At 41.2% G+C, this 22,308-nt stretch overlaps 1 protein-coding gene across 7 annotated transcripts in view; it reads right to left on the reverse strand.

Moving 5' to 3' along the window:
* CAPRIN2 (caprin family member 2) overlaps nt 1-22,065 on the reverse strand; it is a 33,288-nt gene extending 11,223 nt beyond the window's left edge. For 4 of the 7 annotated variants that reach the window (XM_074539062.1, XM_074539060.1, XM_074539061.1 and 1 more), the window contains exons 1-13: nt 21,918-22,065; nt 20,542-20,804; nt 18,822-18,884; nt 15,722-15,808; nt 13,596-13,834; nt 12,148-12,230; nt 10,175-10,339; nt 9,625-9,668; nt 7,455-8,300; nt 2,201-2,332; nt 1,914-2,001; nt 1,409-1,464; nt 724-825 (exon numbers count right to left, since the gene is read on the reverse strand). In XM_074539062.1, the coding sequence (XP_074395163.1) occupies nt 724-825; nt 1,409-1,464; nt 1,914-2,001; nt 2,201-2,332; nt 7,455-8,300; nt 9,625-9,668; nt 10,175-10,339; nt 12,148-12,230; nt 13,596-13,834; nt 15,722-15,808; nt 18,822-18,884; nt 20,542-20,804; nt 21,918-21,969 (2,220 nt within the window). In that variant the 5' untranslated portion in view covers nt 21,970-22,065. The other 3 variants (XM_074539064.1, XM_074539065.1, XM_074539063.1) reach the window with 3 other exon arrangements.
* Nucleotides 22,066-22,308: the final 243 nt, after the last annotated feature.

A 22,308-nucleotide genomic window follows, 5' to 3' on the forward strand; every position in this document is an offset into this window, starting at 1 on the left:
TAAGAAAACACTACATACACATATGCTCATAACAATTACATCAGCAAAACAAATGTAAAAAGCAAAAACATTTCCCATTATAATCTACACACTGAGTTATAGAGTCCAACAGGAGAGAGCCAGCTGTGTTCTTGAACACAGCAACAAAATTCACAAGAGATCTTTAAGACACTGATCTGCAAAAAGTGAAACTTTTCAGCTCTAAACACTATTTGAATGTTATTTGCATGTTTATCTGCTCATAAATAAAATTAAGCAAGCAAAGTTTTAGGCCTTAGCAGAACAACAGGAAGTGAGATTTCCCAGTATTTCTTCAGTTAGTGTTTGAGAGAATATCTCAGTCTTCAGGTTACACACAGAGTCTGCAATTTCATGACAATACCCATGCCAATTTATGCAACCTTTTTGTCATCATTAGAGGGAATACCCTACACTGTAACCAAAGCAAATATTTATGCTGCTCACATGTACCCACAAGAACCTGCACCACACTTTTTAATGAGCACTTTCCATCCCACACCCTTCCTGTGTCAAGCAGCAGACTGTTCACTTTGCACTCGTTCAGTATTAGCAAGAATTTGCCACCCATCTTCAAGCATTCCAGACTGTAGGCTGTACTACTCCTGTTACTCTGAGGTTGTTCCAGGAGTTATTCAGGAGGCCCCAGCTGAGCTTTCTGTTAGGGTTAGCTGTCACACAGATCTGAATGCCAGGGTATGGTACCTGGGGTGTCACCAACTCCTCAGCTTCAGAGCCAGAAAGAGCATGATCAGCAGATGCAAGGGAAGTGTTTGAACCATGCAGCACCATTGATGAAGCAGCAGCCTTGCAAGGAGAGAAAATAGACATAAGGTTTTGAAAATATCAAAATGTAAATGTTTGGTTTCACTAAAACACCCTCAGCATGTCCAAGTAAACCTCTGAATAATTCAGGGACTGAAGGGTCTTTACCAGTCAGTCTTCTAGGAATTCTTGTTCATGGTAAGGAAACACATTTAAAATCAAAAGTCACAAGACATGCAAGCACAGTGACTGAATTTAAGGCTCATTTAACCAACTACCAAAGCTTGAGATACAGTCTTTGGTGTAAGGATCTTGAAGATGAAAACACTATCTAGGAAAGAAACTAGCTGTTCTTCTGCACATGACTACTGGCTATGACCTGAATCTAAAGGGAAAATATGCTATTTCAGTGTGCCTTCAACATACTTCAAGAAACTTCAAGCATTTATTGCCTTTTCAAGCAGAAGAGCAGCCAGTTTTGTCAGCATTTGAGTGAGCTTACACTCACAAGCTACTACATTGTATGAAACACAAAACTACTGGCAAGAGAAACAACTCAAGTATAAGTTCATGCTGGTAAATAACCTCCATCTGCCTCTTCAGGGCAGTCCTAACTTCAACTTACTTGAAGGGGCTGTTGAAGAAAATCACACTGACTTGGCAGTTTCTGCTCTTTTGAAGCTGTAACAAGAGAATGCATTAAGCAACATTTACTCTTCAATTCAAACACCACATAGTTTTGGTGTGCAGTTCTATTTTTTAAAAACATTTGGGATGAGAGGTTGCAAACTATTTTTACCATGTGGAATTCAAATATTTAAACCTAGCATCAGCAAACTACACCCAATTGAAGACTTCAGGTTTTTGGTAAAAGAGGACAGGTATTCAATGACAAAAACATTGTTATCACAGAAAAGATATCCAGATTAAGAGAGATTTACCAGATTACGACAGAAAATTAATCAACTGGGTAGAGTTCTGCAGCCCAAGATCCACCCATTCTTTCAGCATGATCTGTTCTTTATATTTAAACAAGCTATCTTCACCAGCCCTACTGACCTACAGCCCAAGCAAACCCTGTTAGTGCTTGCAATATTGTACATACCACTTACACTTATAGTACCACCTACCTACAGGACTACTTGCTGGAGTAACTGAAGGAGGTTGGGATGAACCAATGGCACTTGGTGAAGCTTTATCAAAATCCAGAATGGACTCCTTTCAAAAAAAAAGATCACCATTGGGAAGAAAAAAAAATTAAATTCTAGATACAAATGAAACATTTTCACTTGACAAGCTGCTTTTAGCTAATTAGGGCTAAATTCATTCATTCAGTGCCAACACACATTGTCAGCAGTGTTCTCTCTAACCCACTAGGAGCAGGAGCTTTGTGCTACAGCAGCAGAGAAAAACATACTTGCATGAAGTTGTAAGTCCCTTGTATCTGAGTCATCAGATCCTGAAGCTTTTCCCTTCTCAATACTGGATCTTTTGGAAGAGTTGAAGTAGAGCAAAATTCTGCAGCTGGCTGATGTACAGGTTTAGGCACCTAATAAGGAGAACTTACATTAAATCTAATACTGGAAGCAAGACAAGCTCCGTATCCAATGTACTTCCAGAATAACCTAGAGGTGTCAGACACTGTGGGCCAAGGAATTCTGTGCTCTTATTGATATTTCCTCAATCACATTTTCACTTTATTAGAAAAAAAAAAAATCAGCTTCTGTTGCTACAACTAATTAAGCGTAGATTTCATAGAATGGTTTGGGCTGAAAGACAGCTTGAAGATTATCTAGTTCAACCTCCCTGTCATGGGCAGGAACACCTTTCACTAGATTAATTCACTTCAGTTTTTGTAGCCAAATTTTAAGAATTAAGTTGCCTGCATCTAGTGCAAAATGAGGCACTTCCATTTAAGGAAACTTACGTTTCAGTTGAAGGCCAGAACAAACTTAAAAATCAAAGCTACATCACTCAAGTTTTATTTCTCCTAATAGAGCCTACAACAATAAGTACAAATCTTTTATTAGGAGGGCATCTCCAGACACTCTGAAGAAATTGCACCTAAGAGATAGATTGCAAACAAGTAACTCAGGATGAGGCCAAAGTGTTTCTACTAAAAAGCCAGACAATCTCAATGCACCACCTCCTGCAGAAAGTATTACATCCCAGTTTGGCACAAATACACCCCTGCTTCACACAAGAGCCTAACATGGACTTCTGCAGGGCTTCATTACTCCTTGATTATTTCCTATTTATTATTAAGCTGGTTCCTCAAGAGTTCATCCCAACTGGTTCTCACTCCACTTTAAGAGAAGGAAATGTTTTGCCAGGGAACAAGTCAGTCTAAGGTAACAGAAAAATCACTATAGTAAGTTCCTTAAGCAGCAGAAGCCCTGCTATTCATAAGGTGACAATATTAGACTGTCTAGATGGTCTAACATGTCTTTTGAAAGCAGCCTGGAGAGGAGGTAGGCTCATTAGAAGTATTTTAAACTCATAATTTTTTGTGGTTCTCCAAAGTTTTACTGTTCTTATGTTGGTCTGTGCAGCTAGAGGGAGGCAAATCTGAAGACATTTAGTTGAATTATTTCAACTGGCCCAAATGCTGAGATATGCAGGAAGATGTGAAAGCTTTTTTTTCCCCTACAGGACAAACAGCTGTGTTTCTAACAGGAGGTTACAACTTCAATATATTGTACAGCAATGTTATTATTTGCATAGTCATTGGAAAATATATGGCAGAAGGGTATTTGTGCTATGATGACAACTGTCACACTAAATCTACCATAAACTGATGAAGTGCTTTTTGTTCACTTTTGTGACAAGCCTAAAAACACTTTTGCATTTCCTTTCAACAGTTTTCTGAAAGCAATCTCTGGCCTTTGCAGAAATTCCAATGCCATGCACAGGCAAGAAGCTTATAGCACATTACTAACTCTGCAGGACTCAGTTTCTACTATGTGGTCCACATGACAACTGCTTGATGAGCTGTGAGAAGTTTTCCTTTATTCTATAGTTAAAAGAGTGCATCTTGGTGCAGCTCTAACTTAATTAGAAATTCTGCTGCACAAGCACTACCTTTAACTAACAATTAAATACAAGTTTGCATTCCTGTAGTTTCCAATAATGAACAGTAACTCCAGCTTTTAAGGATATAAGTGTAGGACAAAAGACAGTTGAATTAAGTTAATCCCAGTGAGTTAAAGATTAATTTACTGGCAATCTGGATCTTTCTGTCCATCATTTTTAGTCCTCACCTACAAAAAGTCTTAACTTCACAGCACTCACTGCCATAGTAAATCCATTCTGGGATTTACTGATTAATGCTTTTGTTACCCTCTTTTTCCCCCACTGCCATCTCTGCTAAGACACAGGGACATGACCCAACTGGTTCTGTGTTTGAAAATGGGTAACAGAAGCTTTTCACCTTTAGGTGACCTAATTAGGCCAAGTCTGGCAGGTTCTAAAACTCTCAAGATAGTGCACTTGCTATGTGAGTGAGATTTGCACATTAAACACAAAAAAAGGGTAAAAAAGCACCAAGGACATGAAAGCAGAAAAGACTTGTCACTTTTACTTCCAAACATGATAAAATTCCTGTATGCTTGTACAATTTGTCAGAGCTTTTATCTCCTTCCCCAGCTCATACTCTGCATTCTGTTGGTAGCATTCTTTACTTCAAGAAGCACAAGAATGCAGGGTTACATATATGATATCAGGGCTTTAGGCTGGGACTGAAACACTGGGACTTTCCATTCCATGGAAGTTATTTTCTAGTTCATATAGATATTAAAATACACCAGCCAGATGAAGCTGCAGTGAAGCTACCTCATATTGATTTGCTGGTTTGCTGGTACCTAGGGGTTCAATATTGCAATTTAAGATGATACAGAGGAAAGTCTCAGGAAATTAAAGTATTGCAGTTTTTATGCTTTTTAATAAAAAGATGCTTTGAAGAGGAGGAGGTACTTGACATTTTTAAGATGTTTTCTTTCTAGGCTACAACTAGATGCTGTTTCTAGTAGTCATTAAAAGCTAGCAGCAGACTGACCTATTAGTCTGGCTCAGATCACTTAACATTAACCTGAATGCTGCTTGAACCACTACAGTTGAACAGCACTGGCAAATTCAGAGTTTAATTTGTCATAAGAAATGTTTCTAAACCTAACATCAACACTACTCCCATTCAGCAATGTATCTTGACTTACATCCAGAGAACTGACTGACTAAAAGTAGAGGTGAAGCATCTAGAATTTTTTCTAGGACCAATTAAGTCACTGAAAATAAACCAACAACCACTTTGGAATTTGGCCAGTCAGAATGCAAATTTACCAGGGATTCCTGTCAAAGCTGGATTTTTTAGAGACTGAAGGTTTACTTACATGCAACACTAAAATACCACTTCAACCATCTCATTTACTAGTGAAACTTCACCCTATGGGACAAGACTTGAATTCTTCTTTAGGTTTGTTGGTTATGGAGTACTAAATGAGGTGGAATGGTGATACCTAAGCTGTAGGTAGTGATTGCCATAGATACACAATTAAAATCAGCTTTCTACTGAGAGCATTCACAGTGGGTATGAATTGAATGACACTCTGGCTGACAGCACAAGCCAAACTGTTTTGCTTTCCCATACCAGGCCACAAATGCAGCTCTACCCAAGCTTGCTGGTCCACAGGTTGCACAAACATTTACACAGAACAACAGTTAAACAGGTTGCACATCAGCTCACCCTGCTGTCTTAGGCTCAGATTCTTAGGTACTCCACTTTACAGTATATTAAGTTAAACAAGCATATTTTAATATCTCAAGACATGGGTTTTTAAGACTTCAGATCTCTAACAGATTCAGCTCAGAGGGCAGCAGCAGTGGCACAGGTCTTATCTGCCATGCCTATATCCCTGCATAAAAACATTTATAGATTTTTTCAGAGTCAAACAGATCCAGCTACAACACTGCATTGCCTCTCTTTTATATAAGCAAGGGCAAAAGAAATTGTTATCTGAAAAGCTTAACATGATTTTAATTGCTCTTTGTATGCACTTCAAGTCAAAGACATCTCTTTTAAAAAACTGGTTCTGGAAACTAGTTATGTAGATAGTACAGTTTTCTACTCATTCAATATACTTTTAGTATTAGGATTCTTAATAGCTACTTAGCAAAAATAAAGGCAGTTGATGCTTTCCTATGGTTTACATAAATCCATGTTTGCATACTTTAAAATATGCTTTCTTTACTTAGCTCAGCAATCCCCCTTCAGTGACTTCACATTCCAGCAGTTAGTTTAATTTTGTCAGTATATTGAAACCTGCACACCACTAGGGAGATTCTGAAGCAGTTTGCAAGTTTCTCCAGATGACTGGAGACCCTCCTCTTTACTCACTGCAGCAGTTTTCTCAACCACCTCAGCCATCCATCTAGTCATCCCATACAAAAATAAGAGGAAGCATCTTCTCATTAGGAACCATCTTGCATTTAAGGTAATCTGACACCAGAAATTGGGACTTTACAAGTGCTTGAGACTATTCCAGTACTTAGTTTCAGTTACAGGAATACTGTGCATAGCTGGGTGCACAACACCTATTTGTGCTCAGAGTTACTTAGTGAGGCACCCAGGTTTTCCACCTGTACCACCACCACCAGTGGACACAAGGTTTCTACTCAAGTTGACTGTAAAGATGGCCCAGCTGAAACACCTTAATCCCACGTTGTTACCCAGTGCTGCATCATTACATACTTTTTTAATCTCATATTCAGCCTTCGGTTTGCGCTCCCGTCTCTAGACACAAGAACATCCATTTTTTCAGTTTTTCCAAGTTCACTGACTAAGATACAAGCTTAATCATTTGCCATGAGTAACATGGGATATACTGGTTTCTGCTTGCTGGCAAGAAGACAGTTGTGGTTACAATACTGTATACAAAGAACTGCTCAATTCCCCATATTTTCTTCCTGAAGTCAACCTTTAGATTAACATTTCTCTCAGTGACCTAAGGCAGACATAGCAGAGCTCAGTTACCTCTTTCTACAGTGACCAGAGTTGCTGCTACCCAGGCACAGGTGAGAAAGAAGGTAATGTGACCAAAGGGCAGCAGCCTGTTCAGCTGTAAGCCCTGCAATGGCTTTTCTTTTATACTTCTAACACTATGCTATTGTTAGACTCCCAGGACAGCAATATGGTTTATGCATTCATCTGGAAATACATATTTAAGCCCCTGTACAGTTGGTATTGCTTGATCTAGACATTAGCTCTCTCTTGAATCAGCAGCTATTTTAATCAAAAGCCTAAAAATTACTGAAGTGTTATTCACATGCAGCCACAAAGTATTTGATCCCTGGATGAGTCATACCTGCTTTGTACTGCTAACAGAGGCCAGAGCCAATAGCTACAGATGAACCAAGTTAATTCTTCTGTCTTATCATAAAGCAGTTATTCAAGGCTCAAAACCAGCAATATTGTGCTGATGTAAAAAGCAAAGCAGGCTGTCTTGCTATTCAAATATAAACTTTAGCCTCTAGAATTATTCCCCCAAGAAAGAATGAAACAGGAGTCCATATATTGGCCTACAAAACACACCTCAGATTCCCTCTGCTAACAGGTGGCTTTATTCCAATATACTAATGCCAAAAGCTTATGACAGATAATACTACATATGCCAACTCACTTCTTTGGGTTCCATATCAAACTTCTTTGGGCCCATCTGTTCCTTTGGCCCCATACTGGCAGCTGCCCAGGCCTTCGGAGGGTTCTGTAACTGTGGAGGTGACACTTGCTGCTGCCTGTCAGCTTTCTCCCAAGCCTCTCGAGTCTCCTGCTTCTTTTGTTCTGGCTCCTCCCTAACATGTGCAGCCCAAGCCTTCACAGACTCCTGCTTCTTTTGCTCTGGCTCTTCCCTAACAGGCACTTCCCATGTTTTCATAGGGTCTGGCTTCTTTTGTTCTGGTTGCTCCCTAGTTTGGGTTACCCAAGGTTTTGGAGATTCCTGCTTTTCTTCTGGTTCTTCCTTAACTTTGGTTACCCAAGGTTTTGAGGGCTCCTGCTTTTTCTGTTCCTGCTCTTCCCTAACTTTTGTTACCCATGGCTTAGGTGATTCCTGTTTCTTCTGGTCCTGCTCTTCCCTGACCTTTGCTACCCAAGGTTTGGGAGACTCCTGCTCCTCTTGGACACGTGCTACCCATGCCTTTGGAGCTTCTGCCTTCTTCTGCTGTTCCTCCTCCACACGGCTCTCCCAGGCCTTTGCAGACTCACACTTCTGCTCCTCCTCTTTACCACGAGCTTCCCAAGGCTTTGGAGAATCTGCTCTCTTGAGTTCTTGCTGTCTAACACGAGCTTCCCAAGGCTTTAAGGTCTCTGGTTTCTGCTTCTGCTCCTGCTCTTTAATATCAACAAGCATCTCCCAGGACTTTGGAGGTTCTTGTTTTCTAGCACACTCGGCTTCCCAAGATCTGGGCTCTTCTGGCTTCTTCTTGACAGAGTATTCTGCTTCAGGCAAATAACGCCTGTTGAGAAACTATATAGACCAAAGAAACTTAATGGCTCCCAAGAACACATTTTGCTACTACAGTTCAGGTCAGTTAAATAAGGTCACCCAGCTACTGAAAACTGCTGACTAAAAGCACAGCCTAGACAGTCTAAGCACTAGTCATAGAAACTGTGACCATGGCTTTATCCTACAACACTGCAGCCTAGCTTTGCTTGGCATGCCACAGAGAAACAGGGAACAGTGCTGAACAGCACAAGTAAAACCCAGCTGAGCCAATCTACTGCCCTTATCCTCAATGCTCCGAGGCAGTGACAATATCAAGTTCAATTGTGATTTTTATAAAGGTAGCTCTCCTTCTAAGCACCTAAAAAGCTCTGGTACTATATTAGCAGACATTCTGCTAAGCATCCCAAAATATTAGACCCAGTAACCAAGTATAACCCCCATTCTTGGTGGAGTTTTGATACTAAAATGTCACCAGATTCTCAGATTAAGTACCCCTGGACTTCAGCTGCAGGCTGTGTTTAGGGTTAAGTCTGAGAGTTCAATGATGATGTGCTAAGTTTTTCTAAATTACCACTTGGTCATGAACAGGAAGTAAATACATGAAGTGTAGAATGTACAAGGCTCACTGGCTGAGACATTTTTTTCTGGCTAGATATCAGATGAGAGTCAGGTAACAGTGTTAGCAATAAGTTACAAAAACTTGTTCTAGAGCACACCCTCTAGTGGGATACCTGGGAAACAGGGATTCAGCATTTTAAGAACCAGTATTTCCATTTGGAAATAGACACCCTTCCCCACCTTTTGAACCAGGCCTAATGATTTCTATGCTACTGATAGTCAAAGCATAAGTTCAGGAGTCTGAAGAGCTGCTGAAACAGGTCTACACACCCCTGTGCAACAAGCCTGTCCTGGGTTTCCTACCTTCCTGACAAATCAGAGTAAGACCAACATCATTCTCAAACCCACCAATATCAAGCCTACTGCAACAAGCTTAGTTTTTAGCAGATGTCTCTTTTCTCTATTCCCCAGTACACAAAAGATCAATGCTCCCACTCTAAAGGCAGATGCTTTGTTTTAGTCAGGAAAATGCCAGAGCATTAAAGTACTATACTGCTTCATGTAATCCTGCTCCATTCATCCCAAAATACAACACCAGATGCCATAAATTTGGGGTTAAAAACAAATGCAATCAAGTCTTTAATGCTTCCTACATCAAGTAACATTTAAATTACTGTTCAGACTCCGTTTTTAAGTTTAAAAAAGGACAGCAGAAGAGCATTTATAAACATGTGTCTGAAAAAAATCACAATACTAAAGGCAAGCAATTAACAGTAGAGTGTCTTACCTCCTGTGGCTGTATTTCAGATTTCATAAGCTCCATAATGGATTCTAGAGAAAGGATGTTAATTTGTTTCAACTGATCAAATGCAGAAGGGCAGATCAAACAGTAGCAACTCTTTAAATCCATTTAAATAGCAGTACAATTTGCTAAACCAGATATTCTGAAAGCTCAGCTTGCCATTCAACATGCTATTTCTAGACAAGCTTTTATTTTCTAAGTTTTACAGCTGCAGAAGTTTGGAGTTAAACAAGAAACATTTTATACTATTCACAATTTTGTTATTCTAACATGTAACTTTACCTACATACCAGACAGTCCCCACATCTTCAACTTGCTCAGAAGGCAAAAGCCTTCTATTACTATGATTTAAAGGGTTTTTTTTTAATGTTACTAGCTAAAATAGAGCTGCAAGCCCTGCAGGTTCCATTTCAGTTACTACACTGCAAGTAAGCTACAGCACAGCATTAGATTTAGCACCAAGTTATGCAAATTCAGTGCTCAGTTCAAGCCCTTCCCAACACTGATATAAAAATTGAACCCTGTAATATTTCACCTGATTCTTTGGCAGACTCTCCTTTTGACAGCTGTCTTGTTTTCTCAGGTTTTCTATTTACTTCTTCTTCCAACTCTTTCACTGGCACAGCGGTGCGAGGAGTCGGGATACTTTCAAAGTAGCCGGAGTCTAGAAGCTTGGACAGCAGGTCCTTCATGTGTTTATCTAAAGAGTAAAAACCCTTAAAGTTAAAACAGCAAAATCTGAAATTAAGGGGTATTCAGATTACAGATTAAGCCTTTTTACTTCCTCCCTTTATATGAACTGCAGTTACTCCAAGTTCACATGTCTTACCAAGCTATAGCAAAATGTTTTAGTAAAGGAAATTATTTATTAGACTGCTTAATTTAATGCAGTTGAAAACATCTTAGCAATACCAGGGCAAGACTGCAGCTTGTGTTTAATGCCCACAAGGTAAACACAGAGCCACCTGGTCTCCCATATACTTGGAAAGGGCTTTGTTTACCATGTATAAGCTAGCCAGCTTTGATATTAAAATCATGTGAGACTGCAACAGAGGTAAAACTAAACAGTCACAATGGAACTACTCTACAAGACACTCTTGCTGATAACAGGATGGTGTCTCAGAAAGAAAAGTTAAGAACTATAGAAACAAGCAAGGGAAATGCAAGGGAGTGATCCCAGAATGAACTTACTCCTCTGAAGCTGGAAAAGGGTCAGAGCTGACATGGTTGAACAAAAGCTTAACTGTACTCTGAGAAGTACTGTCCAGTTTGCTCCTCTGTGCAAACAAGAGACAGCAGCTGAAAGTACAGAGCAAGATCTCAGAAGTAACAGTGATTCTAGGAATTGTTTCAGAGGAGCTGCAAACAGGGCAGCCTTGAGAACAGGAAGAACTTTCAGTGAAAGATCACTCCTTCCAATGACAACCACACAAACAAGAATTGTAGCTAGAATTTACTATGGCTATAAAAAACTGTCTTCCAAGGCAATGAACACTAATAAAACAGCCTAACAGCATTATCTGAAGTCTAGCTTGCACACAAAGGGATACAAGACAGACACTAAAGGGACAGAGATACTGATAAACAATCTATTCATATCAACAGATACAAGGCTAAGGTTCCCAGCCTGCAGCAATCCAAGCCTGCAGTTTGTCCAGAACTACATGGGAAGATTTAACACCTAGCTGTCAGTTCAGCTACCTCTGTAGAAATTAAACAGATCACACTAATGCTCTGTTCTAACAGTTACTGACATTGTTGTCATAAACACAACAAGCAAGGGCTGTTTGCAGTAAAGACACTACAATTCAATTAAGGGCAGTTTCCTCAGAAGCAAGTTGTAAATAGGAGCACAATGTGTATGTTGGCTTACAACCAGGGATTTTGGAACTGTGCCACAAATGGAAGATCTGTAGAGTCCTACAGATTTCAGTGTGCTTGAAAAGTAAGGACACTTCCATTATATCAAAGAAAACTGCAACTGTGCATGATGAGAAATCCCAGCAAGTTCCATTAACAGCCTGTGTGGTATCCTGCACTGCAGGGAGACAACAGGTATGAGTCTAGAATTCCTACAAAGAAAGGAGACTCTTCAATGCTGTGGAACCTTTAGCCCAGCTTTGTAATATATCAGGGTACTCAACTAAGCATTTCATGGCTGGGAACTGTTCCAAGCTTAACCCATTTGCACATAACTAAACAAAAAGCTTCCCACTGTTCTGAAAGGTATTCATGCATCGGGTTTTGAATTGCTACCATCAGTATTTCTCAAAAATATGCTAGTACACTGATTGAAAAGTCTTGACTGGAAAAGGAAAGCAGGTGGCATTGATTGACCTGCACTTAACTGAACTAGGAACAGCCATTCTTCCTTGGATAATCAAGATACACACATCACCTGAAAGTGGTTAATTTGGTGACCTTCCATGTGTATGCACTGGTTTTAAGATGTTTAACAAGCACACAAATTTTAGATCTTTAAGTTCTTTCTCTAGATGAGACACTCACATGTTGTTCCAACCACAGGTTTCTCACTTCCTTCTAGAAGGTCCCAGAAGTAGAGAGATGATTGCTCCATCTGGTCCTCAACACTGAAACAAATGACAATTTTACCAAGTAGAACCACAGCCAAGATCAAGTGCTGCACTATCCCAACACCCCTCATTTTACAACATTCACTAGTGTCCAGCCTTCACTTATTTCCTGCACACACAGAGTGAATAGTAAGCCCTGAAATCACTGGAAGCAATTCAGCTGTCTCTGTCTGCACAGGATTTAACCTAGAAAGCCTAACTTCTTTTGTTGGTCAATATAGAGATCCTAAGCACTGTCCCACAAAACCACATGGCTGAATTTTATTACAAGCCAGGGTTCCCAAACAGGGCAACAACTGCTGTTTAATCAGCTGGTCCCATTTACTGGATGAACTTGTACAGGTGCAACCACAATAGCTGCCATTCTCACTAACTAGCAGCTCCTGGAAAACCTTACTATAGGTCCGAGATCCACCTCCTCCAGAAGATGGAGTTTTCAGTCCACTGCAATGAAACAGTATCCCAAAGGAAAGGATTAAGCTTCTTGTAGAAGTAACACCATAAGAGTAAACTAGAAACAAAGTTACTTCATTGGGATGAGACACTCCTGTTGTGTAGCTTTTCATAAGCAGCTGTTCTTTGGAAGCAGTTAACTAAAGAGCAAAGATTAGGCAAGTCTAGTGTATGACAAGTGACCGGAACTTTGAGGCACTTAAAGAATTAATCCATAGTCAAACATGACTTATCCATAAAGTGTCTCAACTTATCACCTAGTAACTACTTATTCCATATTCAAATACAATTCTTGCTGCACTACCCTCCCAGCCAGGCTGTCACACACTAAGCATGAGCCATCACAGCACCAGAGCAGTGCCACATGAGCACTGATACTGACATTACCTCTCTAACACCATGGTGACATGCATGACATTTAGTGCAGAGGGATCAAAAACTTCAGGCAATCTTTTAAAACTACTTTCAATCTAACAGCTAGAGCACCTCAGGAGCACCATCTTACATTCCTTGGAATAAAAAAGCACACCTGAATCATCAATGTAAATGGAAAACAGGAAGTGTTCTGATTTAACTGCACTTTTTTCATGAGCAGTGAGAGCTCAGAGAAGCAGCACATCCCCAGGCTCCCTGCTAAGGGTGGTATTGGACTGTCTCCCCTCAGTCCCACAGGGAGATGTAAAATGGCAAAGTCTGTCTGTAACCTGCACTGGGACTGTAATTACTGCAGCTTCCCTCTAAAGCTCCAACTGAGGTAAATCTTTACATTCCTAACCTCAGACAAAAGGAAGTGTACTGAAGAGAATTTTCACATTACAAAACATGGTTTTTAAAGACACAGCAGTGTCAAACATGAGAACATTTACCACAATTGAAGCATAATAATTAGACAAAACCCCCTGGACTTACCTCAAGTTCTCATTTCTTTCTGGACATGTCAGTTTTGCAAATCTTATGAGGTAGTCTAGTTCTTTAGAAGGCAGGTATATTGCACCATTCACACCACCTTTGAAATCTTTCTGAACATGCTCTTGAGTGAAGTTCTGTAGCACATACTGGACTTGAAGTATTGTACGCAGCTTCTTCTTCTCTGCTTCCAGCTTCAGTAGGCTCTCTCTCCTCTGAGCCTTCTTCTGTGCTTTCAGCAGCTATTTTAAAGCAAAATCCAACAATTAAACACCCTTTAGTGTTTAATACTATTTGTAACAGGATTCTAGGACAAAACACTGAGTTCTAGTATTGATTATACTACAATGAGGAAACCAACTATTCATTTTGGTTTAGATAAGCTCCTAATTCTTCAGATATCCAGAATCTTTTCAGCTCCTCCTGTGGAAGAGCTCTCCATTTATCTACTAATTGTCTACACATCTAACTTTCAGTCAAACTGGATACTGGTAGCTTCACTTGTGATATGCCTTTGTGATATCTAGACCCTAATTATGCATTCTAATTATTTTATTTTAACAGATTATAAAGAAATTGACAGAATTGATACCAATGCATCATTCCAGGCCTAGCTAACCTTTAACATTCACCACATAATTAGAGAGGCAGAAGTTATCTCAAGTTTCTCCTAGTAAGACAACTGCTGTTCACTTTTGAATACCCCAGCTTAAAGGACACAGCAGAATCCTACAATTATTTCTGTTGGCAGAAGGCTAAAACACTCACTAAATAAGCAACAACATGAAATTACAGAACACATACAGAATATGCATTCAAGCCTTTCACCATGCACTAACAGAACTACCCAGCAGAAGCCATCCAAGTAACTGCAGAACTTAAAATGCCTCATTATGTGTCTCAATCTATGCAGATTTTGTTCCCTACAACACACTGCAAAGGATGCAAGGATGCCAGAATGGCCCCTAGTGGTCCAGTAATGGCTATTGACTGTAGAATCCATAGCAGCAGAAGCAGAGCCAAGTTAAAAACAAGCTGGGTTAGCCTTTAAATACAGCATAAGTTCAAGAAAAAACATGAGCTGGTAGAATGCTGGATTACTTAAAACACCTGCACAAAGATACTGGGTCACAAGGCACCAGTCCTTCAGCATTCTGTAGAAATAATGCCAGAGCAGTGACTAATCATGTTTAGCTTTGCTACCACTACCTTGGATCAAATCTATAAGTGTAGAATTTGCTTGAGCCAAGAGACCAGTTTCTCCAAAGCTAAAACTTGCTTGCATAAAAATAATGTATGGAGTGGCTTAAATCCTGAACAAAGACCTAAATAAAGCCCTAAATCAGTGTCTTCCCACTATTAGAGACAGCTATGGCAGATTGAGTAGCAAACTCCACAAGCTTCAGTTAAATTTTACTGAGGGATGCACTTCTCACTGAAGTCAAAGTGATTTAAAACCAACACTCTCCCTCACCAGAAGCAGTAAAAAAATCATTTTCAAAGGGATCTTGGGACATTGTCCAGCCCAGCCTCCAGAAAGGGATGGAATCAAGACCAGATTGCTTGGAGCTTTGTGCAGTCAAGTGTTGAAGAAATCCAAGGACAGATTTTACCACTTCCCTAGGCAGCCTGCTTCTAATGTTTCATCACCCACTGAGTGATTTCCTCCTACCTGTTAGCATCTATTTCAAGCAATGATCATTGCTTCTCCTACCACATCTCAGCAAAAATCCCAGCTCCACCCTCTCAGTATTTGCTGTCTGAAGGATAATTGTGCATCTCCTGGCAAGCCTTCACTTCACCAGGCCCAACAGGCCCAGATGTTCCAGGCTCTCCTCACAGGTCTCATTTTCCAGGCCCAGCCATTCAGGGCCCACCACTGGAGTCCTGAAGCCTCTTTAGCCTTTGCCTACCAAGTGATCAGAAACAGACAACTGGTTAACAAGCACCAAACAATCAGTTCTCCCCAATCAACTGCTCCTCATATGCCTAAGCTTCACTGCTGCAGAGAAACCTGACGGGAACTTCCTAGCAAGGGGTGCACTGGAATAGAAGTGTAGCCATTAAAGTAGTAGCACAAAGTTCTGCAGTTACCTCCTGTCAATATAGAGAAGAATAGTTATACTTACATCTTGGCTAAGCCCTGAAAAAGTCTTGTGAAGCTCCTTGGCAAATTCCAGGTTGTGCACAACTTCATCATATTTCTCTACTGCCTCCTACAAAGGAATAGATAAAAAAGGTATTTTTCATGCCTCAACTACTGATTGCAACTCTATTGCCTTGTACTTAATCTCATTATGAAGAATTGAGTGTGTTCTTCTCTGAAACTGTAGCTTTTTAAAGGTTCTGTGTCTGTGGCTGGTACTTTAATTGCAAATATCATTCACCTGTAACTGAGATGCAGCTCAAAGCCAGCTCATACCACCAGACAGATACACTACAAGCTTGCTTGGCAATCAGAGGTAAACAGCTATTTAAAATCAGACTGCTCTAAAAACCTGGAAGGAACACAGGAGAAATTCAGCGCAGATCTTCTACCCTCATGCTTAACTGAACACCTTTAAAGAAAATTTATTCAAACTTTAGAAATATACACAGCAAGTCACACTTCCAGAAATAAGTCTTTGCAATTTAGTTTCCACAAAAGAAGCCATGTTCCTGTCTTCACTAATGACTTTAACCAATATTTTACTGGCTCATCTTCAAAAATAATTGCAGTGGATTATTAATTGCATTTTGATATACCCCATTTTTAATGGGTTAGTAATTTCTCCAAGTTCCTTGACAGCTCTGAAGATAACAAAATGCTGTAGTCCAGACATGCTGCCCATATCTTCACACCACAAGGCATGAGTAACAAGTTTAATTCCAGTTGTTCACATGTGCTTTACACCCAATTTGGTTTATGCTCCTGACATGATACCACAGGTTTTTCTAGAACAGGCCCATCAGTCTAACATAAAGCTCGTTCACAGCAGTGTTAGTGTTTCATCACTACAGGGACAAAAGCTTAATCTACTGTCCCAATAAGATTTGGGACATCTGCAAATTCCATATGTGTTCCTAAGCAACTGGAAAACAAGTTATATGTTCATTTGTTCAGTTGCATTGCTCAGTTCCTTTTATTCCCTTGTTTGTCACATACTAGACACTACCTGGACTAAATGCTACTCAGCACAAAGTGCAAGCTCTCACCTGGTGGTTTAGGTTTGTCTCCACACAATTTACCAAGCAGCTTTGAAGTACTATTTAGCAATTCACTTAGCACTTGAGAGAATGACTTCTAAGAACCCAATGCCCACACATTTGAGGAAGACTCACAATTCACACCAACAATTTACTAGTCAGGTTACAGTAATTGTGCTTTTAACAACACAAATTGCAGAGTAAAACTCTGCACCTGAAAACATCAGGAACAGCTACCACTGCTCTCATGCCAGGCTGCACCTCAGCCCAGGGGAAAGCAACAGCTTTCTACTGTCACACCTGTTATTAACACTCATTAACATCACCTTGGAAGAACAGCACTGAGGAAAATCTGCTCAGCTTGCAAAAAGCACAATAAGCTGCTGGAAGCTCCCCATTCTTGAAACAAATGTTTCCTAATATGAGGCTAGCACACACATTAGGTCTGGCAGGCATGCACAGTAAGTAATTACAGCTTAATCCAAATTGCTTGCAAAACAAGTTCATCACCAGACATGCACTTCTTCCTCTGTGTGAGAAAATTAAAGTTATAGATGACAGCAAGTTATATTAGAACACCACTGTATTATAAGGCAGTTGGTTTCTTTAGGTGTTAAGATCTTTTAAGCTCTACTCCAGCTTCAATTTGAACATACACCACAAATTTGCATCTGAAAGTTACAAATGCAGGATTTCTGTATCTTAACCACTGAAGCACAGGACTTTACAAGATGATTAATTAAATATTGAATGCATATGTGCTTCTACAATGGTCACCTCCACTATGAAGGCTGATTCTAGTTCTTCATTTTAGTAGCCTAAGAAACTCCGGAAACTGGGATGAAGACACTAAAGCTTGAAAAGTGCAGCCCAGCTAGGAATACTAAAAACCAGTAACCAAGTTAATGTCATTTTCTAAACACTGTCACCTAACAGCTTTTCACAGTGCAGGGCACATACCAAGGCAGTCAATACATCCAAGACTATTCCAACTTACAGAACATTGCTCATGGCAGCAAACAGATTGTGAAGAACACCGAAGATCTAAACACAAAAGTTTCTTGCCCACCTGATTGAGGACTGAGTTGAGAGGAATTGAAAGGTCCTCAACCTACTCCAAACCATCAGATTTAATTAATTTACTTTTGCACTTGATATGGCAAGAGACCACATCAGATTTTGTAGTTAACTACTAAGTGACAATTTACTCCAACAGGTTTACTCTACTTCTAAGAAGGTACCATTTTACCTCTCTTATCCCACTTATGTCTAACTCTTTCACAAATGATTCACCATAAGAAAATAGAATTGTGTTCTCAGACTGTTGCACTGTGACAAAGTTAGCAATCAGTGACATTTTTCCAGCTGGTTCATTAGCAGGATCAGCACTATCACTGAAGTGTCAGTACTCCTCAGACAATTACTCCTTAGCACATGTCCACTACATTTTAAAATGTGACTCCTAGATTAGTAGAGCAATAAACTCTTTGGATTATGTGACACGACTCAGCTCAGCTAAAGTTTGAGTTACAGAAACTAGGTTTCAGATCTAAAATCCATTCCAGACCAAGACAAAAAAGAGCCAGCACTGTCAGTTATATTAACAGCTACTTTTAACCAACAGCACTGTTCAGACAACAGGCAATTTCAAGTAATAGCTGCTAATGAAGAAATCATAAGGATTAATTAGCCATCTCAGAATTGTTGAGGCTTAGGTTCTAACACTGCACTGCCATATAGCTCAGCTGTACATAGTTATCTCATTAAGAAACAGGTGCAGGAGCACTGAAGCTGAAAGTCTACAGAGCAAAGATAAACAGGGATCTTCTATTCCTTCAGGGAACACCATGAAGGTTAAAACAGGCAATGGAGCTTATGGGCTCAACATTCAGCCTGATAACCAATAATTTGTTAATTTGGTTTTGTGAAAAATACCTTTAGGTACTGCTTCTATAAAAACACTCTTCTCCTTCAGCAACCCATCCTTCCTGCCAGATCAGAAGGTTTTGAGGCCTTCCACTCCTGCATAAAAAGCAAGCTTACCAATTGGTCTTGATTGAGGGCTTCCCCTTTCTTCAGACGATCTTTGTAGTCTTCTAGTTTGAGCTGCAGAAAATTCAAAGTAAACATTATACAGTAATCAATACAAAAATTAAGCAAGGGGCATGAGTGAAATACTGTAACATAGAACAGAAAACCTCCTACTTCCTCTTGTTTCTGAAGAAAGGAACACAGAGTTTTACTATGCCTTTGATTTGGCAATTTCAGTCTGCAGGACTGTCTACTTCCTTTCCCTAGCACTGATCTTTCAGTTCTTACTTGCTACTTTTGTTTCATTTAGCAACTATTAATGCATTGATCCAAGATCTTTAAATGGCTTCAAACACATCCAGTGTCCTTGCTTAAGGTAGGCTTGTTTAGCTTTCCCAAGTCAATGCTGGAATTTAGTTATACCATCCTTGAATAATCCTTGTTATGTCTTTCAAAAATTTGGCTTTAGTTACATCAAAAATTTATAGCCCTGTTCCCTAAGAAAGTAGACAAGTGTATTTCCAATATACCAAAGCATTCTTTAAATGCTGATGTAAATAATACAAAACTAAGCTATTTGGTATTGCAAAACTTTTTTAGGGAAAAGAAAGGTGACTTCACTGGCATGAAGTCAGATACTATTCCATTTGTGTATCTAGAACTTCACTGACACAATACCTATAGGAGTGTAAGACCAGGAATATTTTCTACTTATTTTACTAAGTCACAGTTTTATTTGCTGATAAGGCCATACTGTCATTCATGTGAAAATCAAAGGTACCAGAGAAATCCACACGAAGAAGCTTCCTTAGACAGAATCAGAATACAACACAAAGTGGTTTAATCACACAGAGGAAACATGCTTGTCTGATGTTATTCAAAATCACAGCATGATGCATGACATGAGACAGCAGTAATACTGCATCTCCTGCAGGAGGATCAAGTCCCCTAAGCACATGGCCAGATGTCTGATCTACTCTCTCTCCTTGCCCTAAGACATAACTAAAAGCTTTTCAGGCATTTAGAGTAGCACAACATATTCACACAATTGCTTTACTTGTAATCTTGATCCAGCACCTTCAAATCTTTTATCCTACAGAAAAAAATATTCTCTCAACTCAAAGTCAAACACACAGTCACCTGCCAATCAGATGAAAAGCCTTAGAATGCAGAAGTCTGATTAGCCCCAGCTACAATAATTATCTCAGTTATTATTCTTATTAAAAATGTTCTGTTCCCTCAACATCAGGAAAGCAGAGATGAAAATGAGTGATCAAGTTTTGGACAATTTCTGTATACAAAAGTTTTCCAGTCAGTAACATTAGCCTGTATTTAAAATATATAAGTCAAATATTTATGCAAAATAAAGGGCAATACATATTTAATATAATCTGACATTTCCACTCAGGAAATGTCAGATCATATTAAATATATATTCCAAAGAGGAAACACTTGCTCTAACGTCCGATTTTACAAACAATTTACATCTAAATTAATATCAGATGCATATAATTGATGAAAGACCTCTGCAAGACTATAATCACGTTTAAATCAGATGTAAGTTTGTTCTGAACTGATTTGGTCAAGAGAAGCATCTTCAGTTTTGATCGACATACATTAGTTCTCTATATACACACATAACCTTATTCCAGCAGTTAAAAATAATAGAAATAATATGAGATGTTATTTTAAAGGCAATGAGCTTCACTATCGGGCAAGAAAATCGAGTTACCTTCTTTTTCTCGATGTTCCTGATCTTGTGTTTGAGGCAGATGAGCCCGTTGTCGATGTAGATCTCGTAGGCCTGCGAGGGAGAGGCCGCCGTGCTCAGCGCGGACTGCAGGGGGCTGGCGGGAGCCGGGCTCTCCCCAGCCGGGGTCACCTGCTGCTTGGCCGCCTTCATCCTCTTCTCCTCGCCTTCCTCCGACCGGCCTGAAGGTGATGATGGACGATGGAAAGGGGCTTGGGAAAGCCGCACCATTGAAATGGATGGAGCTGCAAAGAAACTCTTCGATTTAGCCCTCTCACACCCTGCTCCCCCCCTTTTCGAGTTACGCCTTTTCTTGTCACAGAATATTTAGCCACAAAACTGAGCCTCGGCAAGGAGTGACCACAATTTTTCCACGCTTCTCCCTCCCTTTCAAAATATCTGTAGCAAGAATTTCAAAGCAAGGCAAACTTGATATTGTTCGCAGCCTCCCCACCCATGCAGACACCAAAAATCCTTTACATAGGCAGAATTAGACAGCACAGGGGATGATTCCAGAAACTCAATATAGTGACCATATAAAACTAGGCAGGTTTCCTGCACACATTACCCGCAGGGGAAAAACTGCAAGCAAGCAATTGCAAATCACACCGCCAGCCCGGCATCCGAGCTGCAGCCTGAATGAAAATTTAGAGGGGCCATGCCCGAAGCTATAGCCCCTCTTCTTCTCAGTCCCCTTAAATCGGTTCTACCCTTTCATGACCTCTGCAGCAATCCAAGGGAGAACTTACAGTCAATTCAATTACAAAAAAAATCCACACAGACAAAAATAAAAAAAAGAAAAACGTTTGATAAAGCAAACTAAGCTAGCTTAGTTACAACAGCATCATTCTTCGTGAGGAACTGGTCCCTGCCTACACCCATCCCAAAAAACGTGCCTGTGCCACGGCAAGACACCGGCTTCCATCGGAGGGGCCGTAACCTTGAGCAGAGTTTCTGCAAGACACGCTCGGCCACCCTCATCTTCAACTACTTACGGACACCTGCTCCTGGAAAGCAATGACACCACAATTCTGCCTGCCCGCCGCCGGGGAGGCCGCACCACATCACCCCAGCGGGCAGCCAGTGCAAATCCTGCCTTTCCCCGGGACAGCCTCCGCCGCCGGGGGAGCCGGGGCGAGCCCTCCATCGCGTCCTTGCCAGGGATGGCCAGGGAGCTCCTCCCGGGGGGGAGAAGGGCACGGCCGCCACGGCTCCCCGAGCGGGGCGGTGGGGCGGGGAAGGGAGGAACAGCGGCTCCTTCCTGCCGGGGATTCACCTCCGGCGCCTCCCGCCGCGCTGCGGGGCCCGCCGGCCCCACACCGCCCGCCCGGCTCACTCCCTCCCGCCTCCCCGCTCACCTCGGTGCCCGCACACGCTCAGGCCCGCCCCGCCGCCCGCCCCTCGCCTCATATAGCGGCGGGGCGGGGCGGCTCGGCGCCGGTCAGCGCCCGCTCCCAATGGCCGGCGCCGCCTCACCTGCCCGCCCGCCCCGCGCCGCGCCTGGAGGGCGGGCCCGCGGGGCGGCTCCCCTGAAGGTCGGGGCGTCCGCCCAGCAGCTGCGCGGGATGTCCTGGGCATCTCAGGAGCGACAGAGAAATCTGACGGGTGGGGTTTGCTGCTCCTGCAGGGACCTGAGTGACGAGCGTCCGGGGACAGTGGCCTTGACCCCGGCTTCGTGGGGAAGGGAGGCCAGGTGTGACACTCCCCGTGTGCCGTCCGTGAGGGCGAGGTTTGGCACGGGGCCCTGGC

The sequence above is a fragment of the Zonotrichia albicollis genome, chromosome 4, assembly GCF_047830755.1.
Source record: "Zonotrichia albicollis isolate bZonAlb1 chromosome 4, bZonAlb1.hap1, whole genome shotgun sequence".
NCBI lineage: Eukaryota > Metazoa > Chordata > Aves > Passeriformes > Passerellidae > Zonotrichia > Zonotrichia albicollis.